Here is a 15,635-nt window from a genome sequence, read left to right on the forward strand (position 1 = left end):
TGCAATATAACAAAGAGTGAAAAATTGAAGGGGGTCTGAATACTTTCCGTACCCACTGTATATATATATATATATGTATAGGGAGGCGGGACTTCCGCATCACTGTCGTGATTGGTCTGTCAACTGACAGACGTGGTGTAATTGGTGCTTCCAGGATTGGTCACGCCCAAGACGATTCCCATAGTGAGATACCTCACTGATCACTGACTGTCCCATCATTTCATGCCGAGAGACGGTAAAAGACTCAGTTGCAGTCTGCAGACACCTACAGCCACCTGAACCCACAAGAGTGAGAGCACAGAAATGGCTCACACACATGGAAAAGAGAAGTGTGTGTGCTTTTAGACTCTGTTATGATGGTGATTAGGGCTGGTATGGCGATATATTTATAAGTTGACACAGAGTAATAAAGACACATGCATGAATGAGAAAATTAAGAGTTAATTCAATTTGGTACTCGCACACACCGAAAGCTGCCTCTCAGACAACATGTGATCCTGAATTCAGTTCTTTTTTTTTTTTGCAGATTATTGCAATTCAGCAGTCAAATACACTAAAATGTCAAAATTGCCTGTATTGGCAAGTATTTATGTCTCTGTATCAGTTTTATCAGTTGTATCAGAAAATTAGGAAATCACTACTCTTTACTGAACAGCTTTTACAGTTTTCAAAAGTGTGAATCTAAAAAAATTAGAACTTAACTATATTGTGATATATTGTTACAAAATAAAATTACTCTCATTGTGAAAACATTTTGTTCATATCATATTTTTAGCAAAATATTATATTATTTACATTTATGCATTTGGCAGATGCATAAACTTGCATCGACTTGCATTGCCTTCAAAGTATACATTCTATCAGTACATGCATTCCCTAGGAATCAAACCCATGACCTTGCCATTGCTAGCGCCATGCTCTAATGGAAACTAAATTTAAATCTAAATGTAAATTTTTCATATCAGCTATTTATCAGTAATAATTATTAGTTTAGCAGTATTATTAATATCTGTGCATCCCTAATCTTGAAATGCTGATGAATTGTCATACATGATGGTTATCAGCACAGCTCTAATGTTGCATCTTTGAAGCAGCATGGGATTTTTAGCCCCTCTGTAGTGTGTGAAACTGCTGATGATGGTGTGTGTGAACGTGGCGCACGAGGTGCGGTGTTGCATGTCATGGGGCGTCGGACGCTTGATGGATAGAGGCTGCGTTAGCTGCACTTTTCTCTGCCGCCTGCAGCTGCAGAATCCAGATGTACCTCGCCATCTTTTCATGCATGTTCTAAAGCACTAAATCACCTGTTCCTCAGCCAGCCAATTAACCCCCTCGAAATAACAGCCCCCACATGCAAACACACAGCTAAAAGAGCGCACCTTACACTTTTTAACATCTGCCATCTTTGTGCATTAAATCCTCGGCTGTGATCTCATCCGTACCTGGTACTTCAGAAAACACAGACCTTTCCAGCTTTCGAACGATATTGCCAATACTGCTCTGAACCAGAAATGAAGACAATCTCGCTCTCTGACTCATCTATGCCTCAGTCAGTGACTCTCAATGCTTGCTGTGGCAGAAGCGGTCGATATGTTTAGTGTTATTCAGGCCTGTGTCTGTGATGCAGCTCTTTGTGGGCTGCAGGAAAAGAAAGAAAGCAGGAGACACACAGACTGTCTAGTGGCTGTAACCACCCACACTTTCACTTATTACTGAACATGTGCTCTGTAAGCACACAGCTCCGATCGCCACCCTGATGATCAGGGAACGACTCAATAAGATGAAGGCCTGTTAAAACATCTTCTAAACTAGGTGCACTTACTGTGATTGACTGATGTGGATTCCGCACTGCATCAATGCCGGAAAATGCTGTCAATTTTTAAAGCAATCGCTGTCCTCCATAGTGTCCTGTGTGTGTGATTTATTTTGTTGAAGATGTTGAAGGATGTTGGTTGGGTATGTTAAAGAAGTTAAACACAACACTACGCCTTTCTCTGTCTAAATGCACTTTTTTTTTCTTTTTCTTTTTTATAGGTGACTGAATATCTGAATGGCCAAGAATCTGCCAAGAGTGCCAGGGTAAGAGCTGCAATTTTAAACTCTCTTCCTCTTTAATTCTTTCCTTTATATCGCACAGTTCTAAATTCTGATTGGTCAACCACACTATTTTGCAGCAATTTATTTATTTATAGATGGCACTTAGATAAGGTCCCATTAGTTACCAAACAAGCGGACGCTGCTGCTAAAGAAGCACTACCCACAGATGTTAAAAGGTGTTTCATACCACCCTCAGATCTTAAAACGTACCGCAGTATCTTGCGCAATTAACAAGTGGCAAAAGGAATGAGATCAGTGTATCAAATTAACCCTGCTGTGGGTAAAAGTTGCATCTTTATTTTCAGCAATCACTGATCAGCTCATATATGCATAATGCCAAATAGGACATTTCAGAATGACACACAAGTTCATAATGAAGTTAAGAACTCAAATTCAAATGAAGATTCACCAATATGCTCTTCATGCCAGAGTCCAGTTTGTTTTAAATATTTTATTAAATTGTGGTGGTTTAAAGTCTTTTAGGAAATGTTATTACTCTTCAAACCATTTTGAAGAAATTTTGAACAGATTCAAACCTGAATCCATTTTAGAATTTTTATCTAAACGTACTTTAAAAACCTGATATAGGTTTTAAATTTCTCTCATACTATTTCAACTTGTAATGAAAACAGAAAACTGACATGACATAAAAACATCAACCAACCAACCCATTAGTTAACATTAGTAAATGCAATAATATTAACTAACAATGAGGAATTTTGTTTTATTTTCAGAATCGGCTTTGGCTCACACATCCAGCTTTGTTACCTGTAACGTCGACTTTTGTGTAGGGTGGTGCACATCGAACAATCTTTTGACTAAAACATGCTCCATATGACAGGCCAATGGCTATTTAACAAGACTCGATCAGAAGAGAGAACCATGCCAACCCAAGAGCTTGATGATGATGTCCCTGCTTACGATGGTGCTAATTATCATAGATATTAATTAGCTTAATTCTCTCCGAGTTAACAGCCACATGCACACCGATGATAGAAATGGAGAGAAAACCTAAAAGCCTCTTTATGACATACAAAATGATTTCCCATCTTTCCTAAGAATCTCTGAAGCCGAAACGATTCACTATCGCACAAATAAAACATTTCGCTGTTTTATGTGGCAAAACCGATGTAAAATAAAAGGGCTGCGATGGAATTTGTTGGAGGTAAAGCCTTCACGCGTGACTGGATGTGAAAAGACTAGAGTTAAAGAGCACCGTAAACGACCATTCGCCTCGTTATTACTGAGGTGTGATGATGTTAGAGACCGGCTCGTGTTTTAATGATCCTGTCTACACGCTGGCCATCTGCGCCTCAGTCTCACAGATACAAGGGCAGAAATGCTTATCAGAATTTAATGATGGTTGAATCAGTGCTGTCAAATGACTTAAAGACCCATTTTGCTGCTTACTAATGTTTCATTGAAGTTATTTAGTTTCAATGCTTTTTATCCTACATGTCCGCTTGCACAGAAGAAGCCCATCTAAAACATCAAAGATCTGCTGCTTTGAGGATTTGTCTTCATTATAATCTATGATGCTTTTAATGCAGGGTCAATAAAAGTCTCGTATATGCACGAGTACAGTGCTTGAAATATATATAAAGTGTGAATTTAATACTATTTCGTCAGCCTAGCTTCAGCAAAGCCACAATGAAAGTCTCCAAACTGCATTTGAAATCTGAATTAATTTTAGTTGTAAGTAATTGAACATTTTTTTAAATGTGTACAGTTAGAGCTATATTTTAACTATCTTTAATTGATGAATTTTCCATTTCATTTGCAGCTCAACATTTGGCGTTATGGAGATTTCCGTGATGATGATGCGGATGAGTTCGGGTACCGCCGCTAAGTCGTTGTTCCAAAGACCTTGTGGAAGATGAGGTGTATTCGCAGAGAACACAAAAAAACTAAAATCCTGAAAAACAAAACATCAGTATGCTCTTATTTTTTTTCTAATGTTGAACATTTGCCTCTCTCGGTTTTTTTTTTTACTTTTTTTAATACTCTGTGCATATCCTCTCTTCTGCCCAAGGGCTTTGTTTCTTATCATTTTCTTCTTATTTTATTTTATTTTTTAAAGCGAGTAGGCTACAGATAACTCTACCTGTAGCTGCTTCAAATAGGACCAACGTACTTACCTTAATCTTAAATTTTGACATATTAGCCAATCATCTTTTTCATGTACATTTTTAGCCAATCACCAGCTGACAAACCCCATCCTAGCAAACCTGATCTGTCCAATCAGATTTCTGTATTTTGGGGCAAGACATTTAAAGACGTGAGGGGGATGCACAGAGCAACCATGAACTCAACAGCTTGCTGAGAAAACGCCTCCTTAATCATGAGATTCTATATTTCAGTATATAATATATATGGATATTTTGAAGTTAGATCAAAAGTAACCAAGTGAACTTACTGAGCGTGTTTTTGTCTCTCTCTCTCTGATGTGATCCGAGTGTTCAGTGACATTTCTGGGCGTTTGTATAGGATGTGTGTTTTCTCTTTTTCTGTGGCAAAAGAACTGCTGCCAGCACCTTTACAAGCGTCTCTCGGCCTACTCTGTGAGGTTTACTCAACGGTCATCGTTTCTTCTTTTCCCGCTCTTGCCCGCCATACAGAAACAGTGTTTGAATTTATTTCCTTCTGAGGTAGACCCTGTCATTGTATTTAAATCTGATCAATAAAAATGAGCAAAGTGCCATGTTGTCTGGCTGGATTTGAGGGTTGTGGCGATGCTGAGTTCCTTTCTTTGAACATTTACTGCACAGTTTGGTGTCATTTAGAGCCACATGAAGAACATTAGAAGAAGAAGAAAAAAACACTATAGTTACTACAATACAAAGGCAAAACACAGTAACTACACCAGTGCTGAAACGGAGAAAAATGATTTCTGGTATTTTCATTGATTTGGTATTAAGTCACGCTTAATACTGACGAAATACAATTAATAAGTTAAAGTGAGTGATCACTCAAAAATGAAAATTGTCATAATTTACTCACCCTCAACTTGTTCCAAACTTGTATGAATTTCTTTCTTCTGCATAATACAAAAGAACATATTTTAAAGAATGTGCATAACCAAACAGTTTCTGGTCCTCATTGACTTCCATAATATGAAAAAAAAATAATATATATATATATACTATGAAAGTCTACGGGGACCAGAAAGTGAAAAATATCATGATTTGTATTAAACAGAAGAAAGAAACTCATACTGGTTTGAGACTACTTGAGGGTGAGTAAATGATGACAGAATTATCATTTTCAGTTGTCACTATATATAATCTGTTGTCTTATACCCACATACACTACCACCATTCAAAAGTTTGGGCTTGGTAAGATGTTTGCTAAAAGTCTTTTAGGCTGCATTTATTTGGTCATATTATAAAATGTAGAAAATATATTTTAAAATGTAATTTATACCTGCAATGGCAAAACTGAATCCGCAGCTGTTACTGTAGTCTTCAGTGTCGCATTAAATGCAGCAACCACACGTTTCAAATTAAATGTAAGTATTTACAAAATAGAAAGTGTATGATGGCTAAGCAGATCCATTAATGTATTTTTGATGAGTCCTGAGCATGTTTCTCCCTCAATGTTTTTTTAGAGACAAAATGATACTCAATGCCGTCTTCATGATTTAACCACGTTTGGTTTCAGAACAGTGAATGATCCACCCAGCATGATAGAAGCGAGCACTGGGTCTCTTGCTCAAACTGCACTTGATAAGTTGAGACTCACTTGAGGAATCGCCTGCATTTGGGGCTTTGGCTGAATGGCCATCATCTCTGCTGAAAACATTATCGCATCTGTTCTCCACTGCCCTAAAGAACCGTAAACCCCCCGGTTTTGCCCAGTGCAACTCAGGGTATTTATTAACTCTGTGAGAAAGGGCTCTTTGATGAGATTATGGTATAATGTAGTTCTCTAATGTTAGTTTATGGCTTTTAGAACAGAGATTCTGCCCAGATTTCTGCCTCATTGCTGCGCTGATGTGCTGTTTCAGCTTTATTACAGTCCTTTATTAAGTCAAAACACTGGGAAAAAAATCATTTTCAGGTTAATGAGATCTAACTTTACATTCATGTAATATGTTTTGGCCTTTAACAGAAGGACATCATGTCCTTTTCTCGTCAAATGAAGTCGGAGATTATTAATTAGTAATGTTCAGTTTGATTGGCTCAATTCTTTGACCTTCCTAAACCTTTTGTTAAATAATTTATAGACTCAAACCCGTATATATTCACTCAAATTGAGAAATATGAAAATTGAGTGTCGTGGCAAACACAGATGATTCATATTTGCATTCAAATCCACATTGTCCCAGTCTCCTTTTTCTTGTCCCCTCTTCATTTATTTATTTAATTAATTTTCTCTCTCTCTCTCCAGGCAGGTGTTAAATGTTTCATTTTTGGTGTTTTAAATAGTTTGTTTGTCCAGAATGTTTCAGCACTCTATGTTTCTCCTCTCATCCTCACACCCTGCTAGGGTTTTAACCTGTCTTTCATCATGGGATATGAACTATATGAGTGTCTCCATCTGCCATAGTACACCATGAATATATTCAGTGTGTGTGTTACACATGATTTGATGCACTGAGTGCTCTGGTCCATGCAGTTGTGTGACTCTTACCTGCTTGCAGCTCTTGTGTTTTCTCTCTTCTCCCTCTGGTTCTTGTATTCTCTATGGTGTGGACTTCCTGGGTGTGAGAGGGAACAGAAGACAGCATTTATGTCAATGTAGTCAACTGTAAAAACATCTCTATGGGAAATGCATGGCTGTTTTTTCACAAGTTAGCATTTAAAGAGACTGTTCACCCCCCAAAAAAGTGTCATCATTTAATTTAGTGACTTAAATTTAAAGTCTGTTTCACAGGGAACTGTTGTATGGATTCATAGAAGTTTGGGATATTGCGCATGTCATATGGACTACTTTCTGATGCTTTTTTGAAGCTTGAAATCTTAAGCTCTCATTGCAACTGCACTGAAAAGAGACCAGCACAGTACTTCAACATCCTCCTTTTGTGCTCTACAAAAAAAATGAAACTCATACAGCCTTGGAACGACATGAGGGTGAGTGAAAGAAGACGATTTTCATTTTTGAGTTAACTATCCCCTTAAGCAAACATTGGATCAGTTTCTAGACTTTCAACAAAGCTTGTCTTTCAAACTGGGCGCTTACACAATATGACAAACGCTTCTGCATGACTACAGACACAATCAATAGAGAATCATTGTGAATTTCTGTGCAGACTGCATTGGAATAGTCACTGTGTTTATTCAGTACTCTTAAAAAGGTCAGAGGTCAACATTTGTTTTTTCCAGCAAATTTTATTCTGGCAGTTGCCCTTCCTGTTTGACATCAGTCAAAAGAGCAGAAAAACGGCAGAAATTCAAGAAATGGATGTACAACCATGACCTTGAGGTGCAGTGAGAATCAATGTATTTTTTTTTTTCACATTGAAAGGTCTGAGAAGTGTTACAGATTTGTTTTTTATTACTTAGTATAAATATCTAAACATCCTTAAATCAAGTTACATTTACTTAAGATGCAAACTGAAGATATTGTAAAATTAAAAACTTTGAAGCATTGTTAATACAAGCCATGTACATTTAGAGATTAGTATTATGCTCCATCCAACTTATTCTTTACATTTTCTTTATTTGGTCTTAAAAAGGTCTTTGAAAGTCTTAAATGTATCTTCGTAAAACCTACAGAAACCCTGTTTATTATACAACAGGTGTGATTAATTTCAACCAGTATTGAGAAAGCAGAATGTAACCGTAATATCAAAATCATTAATAATTTCAATATATTTCATAACTGAAGTGTTAAATGAAAGGGTTTTTCATCACCCTTTAATGTTACATTGGTATAATTTTAAGCTACAGCTACACTATATTTTCTTGTATTTGACTCTTATTAACCTTTAACACAATTGCTTCCTCCTGCCCCTGCTGGGACCCAATAGCTGCGAACTCTGATCCCAGACTCGATCTCTTGGGGCAGAGTAAATTGCTCTTATGAGCCAGCTTCCTTTCTCAGAGGCTTCGGTGTCTTCTGCATATGTCTTAGTGACCTCCAGATGCTCAGGAGAGGTCTGTGTGAGAGCCAAGAGCGAGAGAGAGGGAACTGGTGTGGTCTTGTTGGGTAGAGGGCAACTCTAATGGAGGCAGTATAAGAGGATTTCTGCCTCCGACAGCCATGTGCCACACACTGCGAGGCAGATTGGACCGCAAAAGGAGTCCAGAATAACTGTTTCTCCTCTCTCATCATTCTGTTAGATCACCATTGCAGCCAGAGGATGAAATAAGATCCTGGATAAACTTCTGAAATGATCATAGGCATATATTCACATCATATGGGAATATAATTACTGTGGTGAACATTAATGTCAGCTGAATCATGTTGGATTCTCAGCTCCACAGAGATAAATGACAAAGAGTGTAATTATCAATAGAGTGTCTGTGAGAGTCACTCTCATTGTCCTCTTGATGAAAGCTACATGCCTGCTAACCTGAGGACACATGATCTGTTAAAAACTCGAGTGAGATGTCTACCTAGATGACAGTTTTAGGAGAATTCCTGACACAAAAGCTGTTCCAGAACAGCAAACTTATGCTCTTACATATATATGGAAATTTTACATTTTTGATCAAAGAAATGCAGCCTTGGTGAGCTTTCTTTACAAAACATTTTGATTCAGTCACTTCGCTATGTTGACAGCAAGACAGCTCACTAGATTTTAAAGCAGAGCCGTAGTGTTTAAGTCAGCCATTTTTTTTTCCCATCCCCATGTTTTCTGTTTACTAACTCTGTGAGCCGTGCTATCTCAGAGGACTTGTTAGATAGAACTCTAATCTCTCACTGTCATGAGAGGAAGGAAACTAAGTTATCTGGCCTGGTATAATAGCGTTGTCTCATTTCTTTAAGCGTTAGTTGGTGTCATATATAATATAGCAGGGAAAAAAAGTGCTTGAGGTGACATGGCACCTCTCTGAAATGATCAGATTAAGTGTTCACAGTTGTGCTAACAGGAGAGGAGGGTGTCTCCGTAGCAACGCAGCGCAGAACAGTGGGATGAACATGTGAACCTCTGGTTTCTGTTGCTACGGTAACATCAGGTGATTCTATAATTATCCTTCTTGTACTGATGGTCTCAGATGCCACGCCCTGTCGGCCGGCTCTCCAACACACCTGCCATCCCAAGACATTCTCCTGTGTGTCTCCCTCTCTAAACCAGTGTGTCCAAATTAGGGGTTTACATACCTAAGAAAGTACTTCAGCAGATTCTGTGACTGCTTAAAAAATAAATAAAATAATAATTAAATACTAAAATAATTATGATTTCATTTTTTTCCCGTTACTTTAAATGTTTTCTTTGACAGTAGTAGTTTTGAAGTTTTAGACTTACTAGTGGTAATCGTTAATCAGTGAATAATATTAATTATGATGCTGAGTAATATTCAGTATAATATAAGATTAAAACAAAATATTTCTGGTTTTGATGTTGATGAAATTGTATTCGAGTCTACTGAACTGTGGGGTTACATAAGATGAAAACTGACACAAGCTGATCAGTATTCTTAGGGTACATTTACACAACGATTGTACTAAAAGCAGAAAAGTTTTTCCATTGTGCTTTCGAAAAGTTTTGCGTACAGATGACGTTGTCAAAATGAACCCCGTTTACACAGATCTGTGAAAACGACTAAAAACGCTCTATTATGCATGCCAGGCCAGTAGATGGCGATGTCATTTTGTAAAGAAACACTACACGCCTGCACACATACGCATTCATATAGGCTGAACACGTAATACACGTGTATGATGTCACCATTTTCACAAATTCACATTTTTTGTAGTTTACATGGAGATAACAGTATCGCTTTCAAAAACTTGCGCTTTGAAACCCGCTTTCAAAAGTTAGTGTTTTCAGGCTTCCAAAACACCGTTGACGTGTAAATGAGCGCAGAAAGCATTTTTAGTTGAAAACATGAAGTAAACGCTCCTTTTAAGCTAAAGTATACTTCATTTTTTTTAATGAGTATGCTAGAATACGTGTACAGTCGAAAATGTAAAGTTCCAAAGTACATTCCATGTGCACGAACACATGCGCTCTAGAAAAATTTCAGCTGGTGATGAAATTTGCATCACACGCACTGTACGTAGGCCCTCGCATACACGTAAAAAACAGAGTGTACTTTGGGCTTTAGACTGGAGACTGTTCCTTTTCTGTATTTATCTGAGTGATGGCGGTTTCTAGTTTAATATCTGTCGCCCTCACTGATAATGCATCAGTGCATCAAATTAAACTGATCCATTCCTGTGTTTATCCACACGTCTTCTATGACTGCAGGCCTTGATTAATAACTTGAGGGATGGAGGGCAGAAAGAATCAATGGAGCCTAGGTTTATTCTTTTCGACATGCACCCTACAACAAAAAAACAACACTGTGGAAAAATATGCACTTTCATCTTTGCCCACTTATCATCCAAAAAAAACTGACATAAATAAAGATCACCTCTGTCTATCTTCCTCCTCTCCTTCTAACCTCATCCATGTAGGGGAGCGCAAAAATAATTGCAATGCTGAATAACTAACATCAGTAATAATAATGCATATTGCTTTTACAGTGACCGCACTGAGTATAAGAATGCATATATATATATATTGTTCTTTTTTCAGTCCATCGTTATTGCGCTCTTGTAATCAGGAAGCAAGAGAAGATGACCGTTGTTGACCAGTTTTATTTCTGCTGTTTGTGACATTAAATCTATCGCTCGGGCTGCCCCTTGCCATTTGTTGCGCATATATTAGCCTTTATTTGATTGATTGGATTATTTCATTATTTGTGATAATCTCCTAAAACTGCCTGTAGGTTGGCTGAATAGAAATGACTCTATGGAGCATATCTAATTGCCCTAATTAGCATATGCAGATGAGCCTGTTATCTTGTGTACTGAGTGTTGCTTATGGTAAACACAGGACTAATCACTTTAACGAATTTAGCTGTTTAAATGCTGGTAATTGTGCATTGTTTAAACAGATGGGTTCCGTTTTCCGCAAGCATTCAGACAGGAAGTGTTGGCATGAGTGCTCTCCAATCAGCTTCTCTTTCTTCTCGTCCTCATCATTGACACACAGGGTAGCTCTCTAATTACCCTGCTTTAAACGAGCCATATCCCCTTTCGAAAGAACACACCTAAATTAACTCTCCAAGTGTTCCACAGATGTGTTAAAAGACTAAGCGTACACTACATGACTGATGCTCATCACCCTGTGCACTTTTTCATGTTGGTGAAAGTAACGGGTAAAAAATACACCCATGACCTTTAAAATGTGCAATTACATGAGTTGTGGTCTTATATTGTCTGCTTAACGGTTTTGTTCCTGTATTATCTTCCCAAGGTCATCAGGAGGTTTTTTTTTTTCAGGCCACTTTAAGGCATTTGGAGCTCTTATTTATCTCTGTTCATTCACCCACATCCCTGCCTTCATGTCGCATATCAGCAGATTCCATTATAAAACTGGACTTTCAAAAGAAGCAATGGACCTTGACGGATCCAGTTCTCTATTGAGAGTCAAAGACACACATGCACATATGGTTGTCATGTGAAATGTTCGTCAGAGGTGGTGTAAAATCTTTGTTCAAGGGTTTTCATTATGTGTGGAGGGAAACATGCAGTAAGCGCTGTAGCCCAAGGCATACTGTTCATTAAAAAAGGTTACTAACTAGTATGTTCGTAAGTGCCAGTTGTTACCCCAAAGTTTCCATGATTTCGTCATGTCTCCGGAGAACCCTCAGGTCATGCTTGCACCTACACCGTGACTGCCTCTGTGGGGGAAAAAAAGTTAATGTAACAAGATGAAAATTCAAGTAATCTCAACTGTAAGATGCAATCAGTGCGGGCTACTGTGGATGTGAAACCTGAAATGGGTAACCCCAAATATATACAGAAGGCACCACTGCTCTGCTATTTGTTGAACATTAAGTGGAGCTGACAAAATTCCCATCATGCTCTCTTCCCCCAGTCCTTTCCTGAACAACGGTGTTGAAAAGTGTGAAGCATTTTTTTTCTATGAGAATTGAGGGGTTCCTGCTACATCAATATTTAATATGAAGATTCCTTCTATACTCCTACTTCTCCATCTCTTGAGAGCTCAAATAGCACCATCCCAAAAATACTGTCCTATAACAAAGAACTGAAGTTTAACCAGGAAATGTCTACAACAGTGCTTTCTAAACCTGCTCTGGAGGCCTCAGCACTGCAAGTTTTGAATGTTTCCCTTTTCGGATACCCAGTTCAGGTCTTGCAGTCTTTATTAACGAGCTGACTATTTCAGTCAGGTGTGTTAAATGAGGCAGACATACAAGGACATGTTTGGGATGCACTGGTCCAGAATTACACCTCCACTACATACAAGAATCGTTCATGTCTTTGCAAAAGGTCTTGGCATTTGGGCTAAAAGATTAATAGAAATAAAGTTCAAATTGCAATATGGCTTAGTGATTAAATTACTTCAAATGTTTGGGTTTAACGCCATCTCTGCATCTGCTCTCTTAATTTGGGTCACTTATAACGTGCATTTGGAAACGCGTTTGTAATAAGAAGCGTTTATAAACCTCCCTGCAGTTTTAAATACTCAACTTTTTTATTTTACAGTGACATTTTTATTACAATTGTAATATTACTTATTTTAATATTTGTATCACATTTTAAATCTCAATCATTTTAATTACAAAAATCACATTTGCATTTTCCCCTCAAATTGTGCAGCCCTACTTGCCATGAATTTCAAATGATGAAAGCTTCTTTTTCTCAAGAGTATAAATCTACATGTCTCTTCCAGGAAACACTCCACAGAGGCTTCAAGACATGCTGTGTTGCTTTGCAGCATTTAGTGATCCACAATCAAGACCAGTGATGTGTGAATGATACACAGCACTTCCAGTATGTTAAATATGCATTAAACTTGTACATGATGTACATGCTGTGTGTAGATGAGGAGCTGATTCACATGTTGACACTGGTGTTTGTTTATTCCATAAGAGTGTCTGTCTTGTTTCATGTAGTTTCTTTATGCCTACTCATATCCAGAATGGCTGCGGGGCTGTCTAACAAGATAATCAGTTTGTCTTCATTGCAGATGGTGATGGTTCCCGTGTGTGTTCAGGGTGGGCGCCTTCACAGTAGTCTTTCACTTCCCCCAAGATATCCTGTTAATGTGTGAATGAGGTTCCCCATAGACTTGCATACCTGAAACCTATCCTCCGCTTTTATCCTCCTATCCATTTCTTCCTGTTGTGCACCTGTAGGTAGAGATAGATTCATTTGTCAAGAATGGTGTCCTTTACCACATTAAAGCAGTGTGTTGTTTGGTTGTATTCTCACAACAAAATATTACCACCCATATTTGATCTGCCAAACGTTAGAAACATCTGCCTCACACACTAGTTAGAGACAAATCTTATACAGGATGTCAAGGTAAGTCAATGTACCTGTGTTTCATTGTGTCCCCTGTTTCACTAAGGGTAAAGGGCATTGCTTGAGTTTATTTTTTTTAAAGAAAATGTCATCTACAAGAGGCTGCTGTCTCAGTTTGGAGCTAAAAGATTTCCTTTCATAACCATGGCTACAGCAGGACAACTGCCCCCCACTATGAATCATTGCGGGGATTGAGTTCAACTGTAAACAATAGAACTTTAAGGCCCTAAAGTCTAAATAAGCTGTGCGAACGTTGATTTAATCTAAAATCCAAAATCAATAATCAAAGTACTTGAGGGACATGGCATTGGTGTGATTTCCTGAACATATGGTAGTGGTCCTCTCCAAAGGTCTTTCACATCAATGGGGCCTCAAGTGCCTTAGAGATATACACTCTTAGCTTTACAAGGAGTCTGTACAGTTTCAAGAAGCTCTCTGTAATACATAAGTATTGGTTTGAGAGCCCTAAATCAGAAAAGAGCATTCAGATTCAGCCTACCCAGGTCCTGGATTGGGTCTGCTGGGTTTGTGTGGTCTATGGTGAAAGCTAAAAGGGATTGAATGGAGAGGGAAAAATAATTGCTTATTGAGAAAAAAAAATGCTACAAAATAATGGGTTCAAATTTCAGACTTTCAAAAATATCATGCTTCATTTTATGGTAAAGAGCAATTACGGTTTAACCTATGCTAAAAAACAACCTTAAAGTGCTTGAAGTTTGGTAGTTTTGAAATCACTGGTTCAAATCTTGTTTTTCCAATGTTCATATTACAGGTTTAGGAATAATTACAGTTTAGATGTTGTCTTTTCTTGGGAGTAACCCATGTTAAAAAAACAACCTCTTAGCAAACGTTCACTGATAGTGCAAAGCACTAGAAAATGGTTTGGTACTTTAGAAATCACAGATTCAAATATCACCTTTTCCAGTATTCATATTGCATGTTTAAAAGCAATTATAGTTTGGTTGTGGTCATTTCTTAACCTTAGACCAAAGGTTCCCAGATAGCTCAAAGTGCAAGAATGCAGATTAATAGTTTTGAAATCAAGGTTTCAAATCTTCTCTTTTCTAACTTCAGAAACATAGCCCAACGAATTTCATGCCTCCCCTTACGTGCTTAAGATCAAATATAGTTAAAAACGCCCAGTTCATAGGAAAGGTCCTCTGGCTGAGTGGTATAAGCCAGTGTCTCGATGACAAGGATCATGGGTTCAAATCCCACATGGCCTGAAAATGTGGTTAGGCATATTCTAGAAGTGAAAGACTGGTGATTGGCTGGAAATAACAAAGCATGAATGACAAGCAAAGTTAGGTTAAGAGTCTCTTTTGTAATGAACAAGTATTAAACTCTACTCCTGAATGGTCGCCATCCTGCAGTTCCAACACACCTGCCTGTAATTGTAGAGTAATCCTGAAGACCTTGATTAATTGGTTCAGGTGTTTAGAGCTCAACTCGCAGGAAGGTGGCCTTTCAGGAGAAGAGTTTGAAATCACTGCTCCAACTGAAAGAGTACTCTCTTTGGAGACAAAAAAAGGGAGGAAGAAGAAGGGAAATAAGCAAACTGGTCTCTCTTCATTCTTCTGATGGCAGCGACAGAAGATAAGTGAGGTTATTTGGTGGAGGCTGATGCAGCGTGTTGGGTCATGCATAGCTGCTTTTGACATCCGAACTGTCGCTTGGTGACTGCTGTTATCTCCCTAGACCTGTCAACTTGGGGTTTTTTCACCAGCACTCCGCCACATCCAAAAATACCCTCATCATAACGAGCGCATCCTTCCCACTCTCTTCCTCCATGACTAAGAGCAATATGCAAGTCAAATCTCGCACTGTGCTAAAATGCTTTCTGGCCCTAACCGTGCATTGAAATTGAATCCTTTCCTGCTGGATCATGAGCGCATTATGAACAATCGTCCATTTGTATGATAATCACATCTGGGAGCACAGGATAGTAATGTAGTGTAATTTGATGTAATGTTTAAAGCTATCGGACACCAATCTATTCAAACCCCATCTGTTCACAAGATGCCCCTCTCCTTTCATGCTCTGGGGTT

At 38.2% G+C, this 15,635-nt stretch overlaps 1 protein-coding gene across 1 annotated transcript in view; it reads left to right on the forward strand.

The window, feature by feature from the left end:
* snd1 (staphylococcal nuclease and tudor domain containing 1) overlaps positions 1-4,796 on the forward strand; it is a 187,280-nt gene extending 182,484 nt beyond the window's left edge. The window contains 2 exon segments of the mRNA XM_016500237.1: positions 2,035-2,079; positions 3,881-4,796. Coding sequence (XP_016355723.1) covers positions 2,035-2,079; positions 3,881-3,946 — 111 coding nt within the window. The 3' untranslated portion in view covers positions 3,947-4,796.
* Positions 4,797-15,635: the final 10,839 nt, after the last annotated feature.

Source organism: Sinocyclocheilus anshuiensis, unplaced genomic scaffold, assembly GCF_001515605.1.
Source record: "Sinocyclocheilus anshuiensis isolate Anshui unplaced genomic scaffold, SAMN03320099.WGS_v1.1 scaffold346, whole genome shotgun sequence".
NCBI classification, from domain to species: Eukaryota; Metazoa; Chordata; class Actinopteri; order Cypriniformes; family Cyprinidae; genus Sinocyclocheilus; species Sinocyclocheilus anshuiensis.